This window comes from Mesoplodon densirostris, chromosome 8 (genome assembly GCF_025265405.1).
Source record: "Mesoplodon densirostris isolate mMesDen1 chromosome 8, mMesDen1 primary haplotype, whole genome shotgun sequence".
NCBI lineage: Eukaryota > Metazoa > Chordata > Mammalia > Artiodactyla > Ziphiidae > Mesoplodon > Mesoplodon densirostris.
In genome coordinates, this window is record NC_082668.1 from 36,248,857 (window position 1) to 36,263,655 (window position 14,799).

The following is a 14,799-nucleotide window of genomic DNA, read 5'->3' on the forward strand; positions in this document are numbered from 1 at the left end:
CTTAGCAGAGGGTATACTTGAAATCCTGGGGGGGTGGGGGGCCAGGAGCTGGGGCCCAAGTAGCTCTTCAAGCACAAAGGTTCTTTGAAATCCTTTTAATTCCTTAAAAATTCTTGCGAATTTTGCGTTTTACTTCATAATAGATCTATGTTCCTGTTAATATAAAGTAATGTTTTCTTCCCATCTCTAGTAAATTTGACACTCTGAGAACACACCTGTCTAGGCCTCCAATTCCCTGGGCAGGCAGAGTTTGAGATCATAGCACGACAGCATCCTTACTTTCTTCATCTGTAAAATGTAATAATCATATACCCCTCACAGGGTTATTGTGGAACTGAATGAAATAACCTATATGAATTGTTTAGAATAGTACCCTAAAAAACCCTAACTACAAATACTATTATTTTTTTAATTAAAAAAATAAATTTATATATTTATCTTATTTTTGGCTGCACTGGGTCTTCGTTGCTGCACGTGGGCCTTCTCTAGTTGCGATGAGCAGGCGCTACTCTTCCTTGCAGTGTGTGGGCTTCTCATCGTGGTGGCTTCTCTCATTGTGGAGCACGGGCTCTAGGTGCATGGGCTTCAGTAGTTGTGGCACGTGGGCTCAGTCGTTGTGGTGCACGGGCTCTAGAGCACAGGCTCAGTAGTTGCGGCGCACAGGCTCAGTAGTTGTGGCTCCCGGGCTCTGGAGCGCAGGCTCAGTAGTTGTGGCGCACAGACTTAGTTGCTCCATGGCACGTAGGATCTTCCCAGACCAGGGCTCCAACCATGTCCCCCTGCATTGGCAGGTGGATTCTTAACCACTGCACCACCAGGGCAGCCCACAAATACTATTATTAAAGTGAGATATATTTATCTAGAATATACCTCCCTCTTGTTGCAATTACGTTCATGTTCACTAATATTGGATCCCACAGCCTGTAGATACTGAATTAATTACAATAATTCTTTTAAGAAATACAATGAAGTACCCACAGTCTTCTCAGCTTTGTGTTAGGTGCCATGAGGGATATAGGAGCTTATATTATAATTGGGGAAATATGGTTTATATCATGTGCAGGAAATGGAAAACGTGGAAAATACTCTTGAGACCATAGATAAGGAAGCTCAAAATGGTGGTTGTAAAGACAGTTCAGCACTTTGTGGGGAGAAATTCAATGGTTCTTTCTATCGATGGAGAAGACTTACAGTTGACATAGGTGTGTCACCTGAGAGAGGCTGCATAAGCCCTCTGACCTCTGTTTTCTGAGGGGTTGGACTAACCTCTCTACTAAGATGAGCCTTTCTCTTTTTATACACACCATGTCAGGCACTGTGCTAATAACTATTTGATATAGACACTCTGCTTATGCCCTCTTTTCTGATTAGGAACCTGACTTTAGAAATTCACAAAATAGTTCAATGTCACACAGCCAGTAAATGGGTGGAACCTGGATTTGATTTCATTTCTGTTCACCTCCAAGGTAAGCAAATTGGTTTCCCCAGGGTGCTGGGCAGTTCTAAACCAGGACCGATTCCTGAAGTTAGGGGAACCCTGTCAACCAAACTAGCCGTTTCAGCTAGCCTGAAAGCTCCATGTGTGCAGGTCCCAGATTTATCTGTTTGCTGTTTGTCCCTCTCTCTGCCAGTGCTTAGCACATAAGGAAGCACACAGTCAATGTTTACTGATTGAATGAGTTTTCAAAACGGGGATACTCTCAAGAGATGCCCAAATTCCACAGGTCTTGGGACTGAATACTACTGTCCCAAGAAGGGAGAATGAGCCCTTGAAATCTGAGGCCCTCTGTTAAACTCTGAGAAGTGATGTGCTAGTAACTTTCTATTTGGTGCTAGAGAAACATTTGTGTTTGTGTTGGCTGTTACATTTTTATCATTAGGATATGAAACTGAAAGGGAAAATAAGCTGTACCTGAGAAACAGGGAAGATCCCAAGTCATGGGGTAATCTACTGCTACTGAAGAAATCAACAAATTTCAATAAAATAAAATAATTTCACAGTCAAAGAAACTGTGTAACTATCTAAATATTCCACAGCTTAACCCTGGATCACATTTAGTTTTATTTAATAAAACCTGCTGTATTTTAGATTCTAAAATGTTGTTTAAAATTATTTGGAAAAATTGTCTAACAAAAATAATGATAGCTATTTTCCATAAAATAACTACTGAATTTATGGCCAAGGGCCAGGCAAGAAAAATATTTTTAAAAGAATGAAGAATCTGGTCTGATCCTTCACTGATAAAAAGGAAAGCACTGAAGTCAAAAGTAAAGGAATTTTGCTGAAACCTGACTGGGGGTGCAGACTGCCATTTATCCAATTTATGAGATAAGATTTGGGTAAGGATGAAGAATTTAAAATGCCTAGGAGATATGGATTGTAAAACTAAATCCCAGCCGAAAAATATGGTCTTAGGGAAAAAAAAAAGAAAAAAAAATGTTCTTAGGGCTCCCATTAACATAGCAAATGAATTTAAAAATAAAAGAGGGATCAGCATGTACGCTTGCGTTGAATCAGACTGAGCAATCTTGTCTCAGTTGAAATTTCCAACCCATGAACCTCAGCCTATTTGAGATGGCAAATCCACCCTAATGGCTGTTGGGTAACCTTACAGCAGTGGAAAGGTTTAGAAATAGGTATAAAAATAGTAAAATAAATCAAACCCAGAGTACTAATATTTTGTGTTAAATTCAGAAAAAGTTTTGCAATGATCAAGATTGTCTGCGTGTGTTCATTATTTAAATATAGAGTATTCTGTATATTACACAATCTCACTTGTGATTTCAAACACGTAACTGATTTTCTTCTGAGGTGTTAAGTTGGCAGGTGTTAGCGAATTTGGCTGAGTTTGTAAACAGAATTGGAGTGTTTTAAGAGAACTTCATTTAGTACATCTCTAAGTTTGAATTATTAATCTTATAAGAGTTGCTTAAGAGCTTGGAATACTTTGCTGGTTAGGTTTGTGAGTTTGCCTTGTCAGGTATCCGAAGTGCTTGAAAAAAATAAGATATATTAAATTTACAAACGTAATTCAAAATGTTAAGGGGAACTGAAGTAACCTTCAAATAGAACACATTTTTTAGGGGAACTTAATTTGGTAAACTTGAGTTAGTTGAAAGAACAAGTGAAAAGGATTGTATAAGTAGTATAGCAAGATTTGTAAGTTGCGAAGGCATAAAAACTTATGTTTTAAAATTTAATACTACATTCAATGTCATTTTAAACCCAATTAACTATAAGTAGTCCTCTACAGGCACAAAAGTCTCCCTGGACTTTAAATAAACTCAACTGGCACCTATTCTTTGCTGCATGCCTATTCTGCCCTCCGCTCAGTGGGTGCTACTACTCCATCCTGTTGGACCCCACTCAGAATCTGTATCATTGTCAATCTGACCTATGGATTACTTCTGATTGGGAGACTCCTAATCAAACAACCATGTGTCTACTTACTGGCTTCTTCTTTAACTTTATCCATTTCTGCCATTAATGAAACTTCTTTGTCAATGATGCTGGGGGAAAAAAACAAAAACAAAAGCAAAGAATGCTTAATCAAAGATAAACTTTTAATAAGCACTGGAAGTAAAAGAAAAATTATTTTCATTAAACAAAATACAAGATTACCATAAATATTTCTATGTTACATTGCCAGCAGCAGACTCTGCCTTTCCCAAAATGAGGCAACATGGAAGGGATGCTCCCAGAGTTACATAGTGACATCTGCTGATTAAATCATTGTCAGCAAAACTAAAAAAAAAAAAGCCTTTTCAGACTTTCAGAATTGCACTGCTTTGAATTTCAATTTGGGAGTATTTTTGCCCTATGAATTTTTGAAGTCCCAAAACAATATAATAAGTATTTAAAAGGTGGCACTCAGGTTATCAAGGCCTGTAATTCTCAAATGTCTCTGTGCTTCACTCTCCCAGATTTGGGCGGGGAGGGAGAGAGGTGGGCCCAATGCTGACGCAGAGGGTCCTAGGACCCACTTTGAGAAATATGGTTCTGGGTCAATCCATCCACATGCTCTATAATGAGTCTATGCCTTCTCATTCCCCCAAATAAGCCTTGCAAGGTTAAATTAACTTTTTTCCATTATATTTAATATATTTTTGGCTAGTCCTTTGAAAAGGTATTACCTGCAAAAGTAATAATTTTCTGTCCAAAAGTTCATTTCTCTCCCATCCTGACTCTTCGCTCCCCTTGCAGTATCAACACATCATCACAAATCCCTTATGTACCCTTTCACAGATTTTTATGTGTAAATAAGCACAGATGCCAGATTTTTAAAATTTTCATTTCAACCATAATATTTCAATATAGGTATCTCAAAGATAAGGACTTTTGGGGAATATAACCATAGTATTACTGTAATACCTAAAAACATGAACAATAATTTAATGTTATCAGATATCTACTCAATATTCAAAATTTCCTAATTGCCCCATACATGTTTTTTAAACAGTTTGTTTGAACCAGGATCTAAATAAGGTCTGTTCGTGACAATTTGTTGACTGTCTCTTAAATCTGTTTTAATCTATACATTCCCTCCCATCTCTCTTTCTTCTTTTTCCTCCCTTGCAATTCCTTTGTTAAAGAAACCAGGTCCTGTAGAGTTGTCCAAGGTCTGAATTTTGCTGACTCCATGGCCATGGTATTATTTAACCCATTCCTTTATATTTTCTATAAATTTGTTATGAGATACAGAAATCTGATTAAATTCATATTTGTTTTTTATTTCAGGAGAAATTATGTTATGTACTTCCATCAGCAGACACATGACAGGACACACTTATAAATACTCCTCCTGAAAAAAAATTAAACCTGAAGGTACTCAACTTTATACATCTCAAAATAAATGTACAGGAAATACAAAGAACCTCTCTATTTTTTATGATATTAGCAGCTATTGGTGATCACTGCCTAGATCAAGAGGGTTTGAGAAATGAGGATATTCAAATTCTCTCACTCCTTGGTTTAGTTACTGAAAACTTCCATAAAGAGAAATTTTCCTTTATCAACTATTTGGTTATCATGAAGTACAGTTTGCATAGGCAGGGTAAATGCTTGGTTCTCTCTTTTTATTTATCAGTTTTCAAAATGATAGTTGGCTCCTCCAAAAGTAACCAATGAGATTTTTTTTGCTTGTTTGTATAGTTTAATTGTGAACTCATATTTAATGTGCTTCAATACACTGCAATTATTATCCTTAAAACATCCTTATTTATTACTACTCAGATTGTTCCAACAGGTGTACATTTTTTTCTCCATCAGATGTATTCTTAAAATTTAAAGTGTGTTGAAAATCTATTTCCCCTTAAGAGGAAATATTTTGTAGCATTTGTCAAGGTACGAAGTGGCTCCTAGGATGTATCTCTAGGAGTTTGGGTCTCCTCATCCAAATGATGTAAACTAAACACTTGGAGAGTAAGGACTGTGTGTTGAAGAGCTTGGCGCTTTCCAACCAGGAAATCCTCATGGAAAGAGCTGACGTGAACAAGGAACGGCAAATTCTCCAGAACTGGGCTCGAAGCCTAATCCATCAAGCATAGACATCAGCTCTCCCCATGACGCTTGTGGCTTTAGGTCACTGGCTATAACCACTTTGGTGTAACTAGCGTATCAAGAGAATTGTACCTTATTTATTGACATTAAACACATATGATGTCAGTGTGTTTTAAGCACAGGAAATACACAATACAGAAAGGTGCACAGCGAGAAGGAAGTCTTTATCCAAACTCTGTCTCAGTTTACTCAGTCCTCCTCCCTGGAGGTCTCCACCGTCACCAGCTTCTTGCGTTTCTTTCTGGAGATCATCTATTCATAAACCAGCACATATTCGTTAATTGTACGAAATGCTGAGTGAAGTCAATAGGCTTGTGCTCCTGTGATTATGAGGTATACTTAGCCTTCCTGTCAAGTTCACAAATGTAGCCACAAGTGATTGGAGAGGGCAGTTCTATGTTAGTTTAGAAAAACAAGGCTAATAGATAAGCTGGTAGGGAGATAAGGTGAGAACCTAGAGATTTGGAGTCAGGAGCCCAAATTATAACAACACGGCTAAGCTATTCTACCTGAGACAATGTTCTGAACGTTTATTCCCTATAGAAAAGGAGGTGAAAAGAGAGAGAGTCAGCCAGAATGCTGGGAGCTGTGTAGGGTGAAGAGGTGGGGAGAAATCACCAGTAGTGGGGTGAGCAAAGGAGCTTCCAGAAGCGGGAGGACCACATATGCTACTGTGAGGTATCCACTGTAAGGTGTGTGATGTGAGCCTTGCTTGGGATGTCCAGACCTTCACCACGCTTGGTGTGAATGGTCTGAACGTGTGTGGGTGCGCGCGCACACACACACACACACACACACAGAGGAAGTGGCTGGGTTTCACGTCTGGGTCAGTGCAGGGCTGAGAAATGGGAAGAGCAACAGCCTGAAGGCAGAGTGAGCATTGAGAATGTCGGGCCTCACCCGCATCCCTGAACTGGCACAAATCTTAGAGAGGTCTTTTGACTTCCAACGGACATGAAACGGGAGTCCAAGGGGCTGGGACTCCGCTGACTTATGGGCTACAGGTCAGGTGAGACTTGCTCCATTCTCTTAATCAACGAAGTGAAGCCGGCTTGCACAAGTGTGGGGTGACGGTACAGAATATGTCACAAAGAGCACTAGAAGACTCCAGTCTCTGGAGAGACTGACAAAACATTCATCCACTGGACAAACATTTGCTGAGTGCCTGCCACATGCCAGGCGAGGGTGGAGCTGGGAATACAGCTGTGGATTAAAAAAAAAAAAAAAAAGATTCCTGCCATCCTTGTGGAGCCTCCATTCTTTTGGGTGAGCTGAGAGGAAGAGGGTGAGAGGACCTGCCGAACTTGTTGGGGAAAGAGCGTAAAACAGATGGAGAGGGAAGAAAATGATGATGGCAGGAGGAAGAAATTAGAATTGCCCACCCTCCATCAACCAGAAGGCTGTAAGTAGAGTCTCCAGGATTTGAGAGCATGCAAGGTGCACAACCAAAGCAAATACCCGCACGTGATACAAGATGGGGTACCTTTAGACTTCAGGGGGCAGGAGGGGGTGGACCGCAGTGACAGTGCCAAGACAGCCTCATGTAGTCCCCACGCCCTCAGTCCCCACACAAGGCCACGGACCCTGCAGCCTGTGTGTGTGCTGGATGAGAGCATGGTGTAGGAAGGGGCCTTTGCTCATTTCTTTACCAGCTACAAGATTATAGTGCATTTTTGTTGATTAAACTTGTTAATATAATCATGTGCCCAGAGAGTTTACAAGATGGATATTTGGGGTGCAATCCGTATCCCCAGGTCTAACACATTAAACATTGTGGATATTCACACAATGGTTAGTTTAGGCCTCCTGGGCTAGCAACAGGAGGGATGAAGGCTATACACAATAAATTGTTAATCTGCTTAATGCCCACTGGAGGATGTGAAAAGCCTCTGAAGTCGGCATCAAACCATGCTTCCATTCCTCTGGGTATTTCAGCAAAAGACTGTCCTCAAGCATCTTAGTAATTCAAGCACCGCTATGTATGATTGCTTTCAAAACTCACGCATAAAAGCAATCCAAGGGATCTCTGCTGAGTCAGGACCCTGCTCAGAACCCATGAACTGGATGCAAACCAGCATCAAGGTGCTAGCTCGAGGCCGTGCCCCAGGACCTCCCATGAGAATCTCAATAAGGTGCACCTCAGAGTTTCGCTGGATTTTTTTTTTTTTTTTTTCCTTTCAAGGCAGCAGGCTTGTGGAAGGGAATACTAAGGGAAGAGGATGTGGAAGATGAAGAGAATGAAGTAGCGGAAGCCGGCCGGTCCGCTGGCAGGCTGTCAGACAGTGGGGAACCAGCATCACAGCAAGCTGAGAGCCAGACCAAAGGACTGTCCAAGATGAAAGGCCGCGTCTAACACCTTTTTGGGCCGCACCGTGGGGCCTGCGAGATCTTAGTTCCCCGACCAAGGATCGAACCTGTGCCCTCGGCAGTGAGAGTGCAGAGTCCTAACCACTGGACCGCCAGGGAATTAATTCCCTGTGTCTCACACCTTCTAAATGCCCGCAGTGCTGGGGGCCACACCCAGCTTCCTGAGTCACTTCCTCAGTGCCATTTACAAGTCCCACTGAATCTTCTTAGAGACCCCAAGACAGAGATACGCACTGAAGTGCTGCCTGACGCAGGACAACTCTGCAGGCTGGATAAAAGAGGAGGGTGCTGGGCAAAACCCAGTAGGGAGTTAGCAGATATGGAGGTCAGGAGGGAGGAATGGCACAGAGGGAGGAGACGAGTCACAGGAAAATCACAGGCAGTGTCACTGTCCCCATTCCTACTGGAGAAGCAGGAAGGTCACGTGCAGGCTTTCGAGATACCACTGTGTATACAGCCTCAAAATGACAGCTGCTCGTAACTAACCCTCCTGAGTGCTTACTGTGCGAGGCCATCAGGGAGAGCACCAGTGCCTCACGGGAGTGATCTCACTGAAGTTTCCCAACACCCCAGGAGGTATGAGCTCTAATTCCCCCTCACCACAGGACCTTGGCACGTGCCCTTCCCACTGCTAGAGGACAGCTCTCCTCCCCAGCTCTGCCTTTCTTCATCTCCTTCACTTTGAGGCTTCCTTCAGGTCTCTGCTTAATCATCCCTTCTTCAGAGACGCTCTGACAGAGTTTTAGAAAACTTCTGTTCAATGTTACGGTCTTCGACCATGGTGGGCTGCTCGACAAAAACTGCTTGACAGTGATGAATGGAAGGGAAGACAGCATATTTATTTTCCTATGGCATAAAAATAATGAAACTCCTTAATTGGTACACTGTGGTGCTTGCATATAAATCTTTATGCAAAAATTTATATAACTTTTGTCACTGACAGAATCTAATCATTTGAGACATAAGCTTACGAATAAAAGTACAACGATATTCACTAAACCACACAGGGTTTGGCTCAGAATCAAGACACGTAGTTAATGATTCTGTTTGTAAATTGGGATGGTAATAAATTACTGAGATTTGTACTTTCCCCCACTAATCCTCTGCAATTCAGGTTTGGGGCATTTTTGCTTTTCAACGGTGATCCTCCGTACGTGATAGAAACACAGAACTCTTTAATCGGCTTTTCGCTGACCACTGAAAGTTCTCTAAATGGCTGGATAAAGTCCTCAGGAGGGCACCAGACTGAAGACACATCAAACGTGTTCTACATAAACTGAGCTCACATAAAACCCATGCTGAACTCACATGTTTCAGATGTGCCCTTTATCCTTCCAAAAACACATCTTCTCATTTTATCTAAACTGCCTGGATAGTAAAATTTTATTCTCTTGCCATAAAAAAGCTTTTATTATTAAAGCAATAAGGTGTAAGGAGAGGGAGATGACCATGGCAGAGCCTTCATGGTTTATTATATTGTTAATCACAGAGATAAAGTGTCATTTTATAAAAAATGTTTCCACTGTCTTGATTCCTTTCTATAGAGGACTAATAATAACAATAATAAAAAGAAACAGAGGCACTTTAGCAGGAATAGATTTATCATTTTCTGCTCTGTGAAAGACTCTTCTTTAAATGTGGAGACAAGATACTGAGAGACAAAACGGCTTCATTTGGCAGCTCGAAAGAGCCACGTCGAGTCTGGTGTGCTTCATAAATAAAGATGCTGTGATGGGGAGCGGCCATAGGACTGTCAGTGGGTGAGAAGCTGGAGGGCAGAAGCTTCTGGCGGATACTGAGGAATGAAAGTAGGATTTCAATAGGAGTTGAACGAGATCAATCTGCAACAGCAGCCAGAGTCAGACGTTAAGAGAGTTAAAACTAGGCTACATTTCATCTGCCTGAGCTGGCCTCAGGGAGGCCATAGTGAGAGAAACGGCCTGCGACTATCTGATCCCAGACAATTTTGCTTCAGGACCTTGTGGTGGACGAAGTGCTTCGGTGCGGAGCTTCCTTAACTCCTCGGTTGCCAAGCAGAACAAAGCAGGTGGAGAGCCTCAGGAAGCAGACAGAGCCCCGCGCTTGCTGGCAGGATGATCACGGGGCAGAGCCTCCAGACCGCCGGCCCGTTAAGAGAGAAAGAGAATGTGGAGATTGATGGGGAGGAAGGATCCTACCGAATGCTAAGGGGATGTTTCAGCCCTCCTGGCCCGTAACAGACAGTTTAAAGCATGCGAAGGAGGGAAAAGCTGTAAAGCCAGACTTCCTGTTTAAAGAATTTCTATTTCTTTCACTAAAGAGAGAGGGTAATGTACAAACATTTCCCCCCACTGTGGGCCCTGCTCCTTACCTGCTGCATCAGGAGTAAGAACTGTGACCACGGGAGGAATGCCTGCTGAGCGCCTGGCAGCCTAGTAGCACCCAGGGGCCGCTATGTGGATCCTGAGCTGGGAGCAGGTACTGATGGAAGAGGCCACCTGTACTGCCCAGGAGTTTAGGCATCTACGTCCCTTGCCCTGGCTGAGAGGACTGTGCCCACCAGGTGGAGGGCAGAAAAACTCCCTTTATATACTTAGGATGTACTCTACTGTTACCATGGGTACCATGTCTAGTCCAATCTCCCAAGTATTACCAGGAATTCTTGGGCCCAGGGCAAAACTAGTCAGGGGTTTCGGCCCACCCATTTCTCAACTATTGTTGCTGTCACCAAAGGCGTCCCTGGCATGACAGGCACAAATACATCAAGACTGTGTATGGTTCTCTATTCTCAGGGTCAGAAGGACAGGCAGCCCTAACACGACAGGTGCCCACAAATGGTGCCCACGCTCTTGCATGGCTGTCAATTCCCTGTTCCTCCTTTCTCTGTTCTGCTCCCTGAAGGCTAGCAGAATAGGCCACCCCAAATATGGCACTTTGGTATATTGATCATGATGAGCTGTGGGCACGTGAAAAACAGCAAATGCAGGGACAGGCTTTCTCCAAACTCCCCTTTTCTGCTTAAAGACAGATTGTCTAAAAGGAACTCAGTTGTCATAAATTCCTTCTCCAGAAGTTTCACCAACCAGGGAGGATGCCGACTCTCGCCCATCAAAGGAGAGAAGACTAGACCTGACACCACACTCAGCAGACTGTGTCACAAGCTATCATACCTCCACCTGTTCTTCTAAGGACCCATTCATCTTTCCTAAAAGTCATTTACTCTCCCCTCAGAGGCCTACACCCCCTCTCCCCTTTCCCTATGAAGATGGTATTTGATCCTGAATTCCAGGCCACCTTGGGGAGTTCTTCATTTTTCCCTGGGTCTCTCCCATGTGTACATGAGGCGTACATGTTAATAAACGTCTGTTTGTTTCTCTCTTGTTAACCTGTCTTTTATTACAGGGTCTTAGCCAAGAACCCAGAAGGGCAGAGGGAAAATATTCTTCCTCCCCTGCATGTCCATCCTGTCCCCACTCCTGCACCCGTCTGCTGGCTACTGATCTCACTACTCACCAGTTTCCACGACACCCCTTCCTTCACTTCCCACGTGATCAAGTCCTCCCAAGTCTACCCCAGAAATGTCTCTCCTACCCAACTCCACTTGCCAATTTATCTCAGGCTCATTATCAAGTAGCTGGCTATGCTCATGTATTTATGTTTTTTGTTGGGATTCCTGGGTCCCTTACCTTCTACTCTGTACACTTTTGGATTTTGGTTTCACAACAACCTGCGTTCTTCTTGTAATTGGAATTCTTTTTCTGAGTGCAGCAGTGATTGACAAATTGATCTAAAGATTTCTTGAATTCCACAGCGTTATGTGATAAACATATAAAACCCAACATACATGTCTACAGCCTGTCAGCTGGGGTTGGGACACAACTCTTTGAAGCTGCCTAGTAATCATGACTCTCAGGGTGACAGAGTGTCCTCTAAGCATGAATCACTGTTGACATATACAGCAGAGTTACACCCCTCTGGCTGCCAGTGAATGTGGCCAGTGCACTCAATCTGCCAATCAGGTTGAGCCCATTTTCTTTCTATTTCTTTAATCAGAGGTAATATAATTTGTTAATGTTAATATCTCTTAGTCTGCATATTTTATATTGGAATTCGACAATGATTTAAATTACTGTTAATGAATATGTCATCACACTGTCCGAGGTATGCTTCTGGAATGAGACACGAACAAATGTAGCATAAGGACTAACTCCCAATGCTTGTAAAATCCTGGAGTTCCTCACAGATGACACAGTTGATTGAAAAAACAAACAAACACAGACAGGGATTCCTTTTTCTTCTTGGAATTTAAAAAATGACATCAGAGTTATAAAATCCTGCAAATTCTACAACTCCCACAACATCACATGTTCACCTGAAAAATCTGTATTCCTTGTATACCTCTATTTAGAATTTTACATATATTTGGCTTAATAATGTAATTTCTTATCTTTGCTGATTACTTTTTAGTTTTGTTTCTTTCCATGGAGATCACTATTGAGGGAAAGTAACTAACCTGTATGTCAGTTTCTATAGCTATAAAAGTGATATGACTTACCACCATCTCTTTTTAAAAAAATAAAAAACAACCAAACTACATATAAAGAAAAGAAAGCACACTTCTATCTGTGGGTGTTGTTATAGCACAAGGGTACCAATGAAGGAAGTAACATTCTTGTCCATTTACTTCATTTTACATGCTCATTAAAAAAAACTGGGAAATGTAGAAAGCAGGATAAAATAAAACAAATTTCAAAATAAAACAAGGCAAAATCTCTCTTTGTTTCATACCCAAAATAGAGCCAACCACTCTGAACACTGTTGCCTTTCCCTCCAATTTTGGGTGATGGGGGGCATCTGTGCAGAAGCCATCATGGTGACTGAACCTGAATAACTCAGGAACAGAAACTAGAGGAGACTGATGTGGCACAAAAATTCATAGAAATGCCGGCCCACTTCCAACCCAAGGCAGCCAGGCTTAGCCTCCACTGCTCTGGCCTCCTGGGGTCTCCTGAATTCCTTACCTCTCCTGTGAAGAGGGGAGGGGAGAGAATGTGGACTTCCCGGTTTGGGCCAAAAGGCTCTCGTCAGCCAGCATCTCCAGGCTCACTTGCTACCCCTCCTCTTTAGGACCTGACCTAGCCAGTGGCTTCCCAAATGGGGGCAACAAAGAAAACAGTAAACTGTATGTACTTTTTTTTTTGGCTGCGCCATGCGGCATGGGGGATCTTAGTTCCCCGACCAGGGATCGAACCCGTGCCCCTGCATTGGGAGCGTGGAGCCTTAATCACTGGACCACCAGGGAAGTCCCATGTACTTACTTTTTATTCTAAAAAGTAGACTTTCCTAATCTTTAGTATACAGATTAACCACAGTACACATATATGATTTATAAATAAATTTTCTGGTTTGAGAGGGATGTGCTCAAAATTCATTTATTGCTGGAGTGAGACCCAGGGAACGCACTCCTCCTAGAGCACACCGTGGTCTCTCTTATTTCTGGTTCCTTGTGTTGTTTCTTCTACATGGAATCCTTTCTCCTGTCTCAGGCTGATAAATTACTAGTCTCCCTTCAAAGACCAGCTCAAATGTAACCTCTGCGGTGGACCCTTCCCTAACCAGCCAGCCAGTGTTGATTTCCCCTCCTCCACTCCCAGCTCCATTGCAGGATTTGCCATCGTGCATTACACACTTGTTTCTGTCTTCACCCACTAGCTCCTGGGCTCTGCTGGGTGGATGAATGAAGAGAGGGGAAGGGAAGGTAGAGAGAAGGCATGGCAAGACGGGAAAGGGGCAAGAGGGCTGATGTGGTGACAACTGTGGCCACTCAGAGTCGGGGTCCCTTTGCCTGACTTCTCTCTTCTTCAGGCGTCAACAGCAAAAAGCTGTGGTGAAATGCCATCTCCTACAGCTGGCATCTACTGCATAACCAAATAAACAGAAAGGTGGAACAGATGAACTTCCTCCCAGTGTCTTGGTAGAGAGGGAAAGACATTTACTAAATGCTCATCTGGAAGAGAAGAGAACCAGCCTAGATTGAACTTCGATCATGGGCCAGGCAAGAGATTTTCTAGAATAATCTGAGACGTGCATATCTTGTCCATGAATCTTCACAAAACCCCCAGAAAGTGACAGCCGTACACCTGTTTTGTAGCTGAGTAGAAGTTAAGAAACTCAACCATATTCAGAGCTAGAACACGTGGAGATGAGATTTAAACCCTATTCTGTCTAAGTCTACACCCCACACCTCTTAATTATGTTGTTAATAAACCTTGGAAAATGTCACTTTTGTTCGAATATGGCCTACTAAGAATCAAAGGTCACCATCACTAGAAGGATAATGTAACATACATATATGGAATTGGCTATTCTATTATACTGGCTTCAGGTACAGTTTTTGTATGATTTGTTGCTGTCCTAGCTGACAAATCGCCCCAAATTTCTCCTTGGTCTCACTCTAAGAGACTACAGAATCTCACTCTGTACTAGTCTAATAAATAGAAATAAGCTCCAAGATCCACTCTGAAATTGTGATCTAGGATATTCCACTTTTCAAACTATAATGTATTTATATTTCTACTAATGTATAGGAACAAATTTGTCTTTTCTGCTCAGTGAAAACGGATTATACTGTATAAATTCAAAACACACACACAAATGATACATACTTTCCTTCTGGGATTGTGTAGTTAGAACAATTTGGTTAATTCCTTTTTATATTTCTGTTCTATGATGAAAGCTAACAATTCCTATTCAGGAGCATGTTACAAAGCTGGTTTGACGGGTAGCCTTCATTTGCTGAAAAGATTCAGAAATCTTTTCAGATCTCAAGCTGAAATCAGAATCAACTTCTTATCCTCCAGCTCTTCTTGTGGGTTTAGTACTCTGCAAGAAGG

General features: G+C 42.3%; 1 protein-coding gene across 4 annotated transcripts in view; it reads right to left on the minus strand.

Moving 5' to 3' along the window:
- Positions 1-14,799, minus strand: part of SPATS2L (spermatogenesis associated serine rich 2 like) — a 177,172-nt gene that overhangs the window by 12,709 nt on the left and 149,664 nt on the right. For all 4 annotated transcript variants that reach the window (XM_060107040.1, XM_060107042.1, XM_060107039.1 and 1 more), the window contains one exon: positions 3,452-3,510. In XM_060107040.1, coding sequence (XP_059963023.1) covers positions 3,452-3,510 — 59 coding nt within the window. The remainder of the gene's footprint in view (positions 1-3,451; positions 3,511-14,799) is intronic.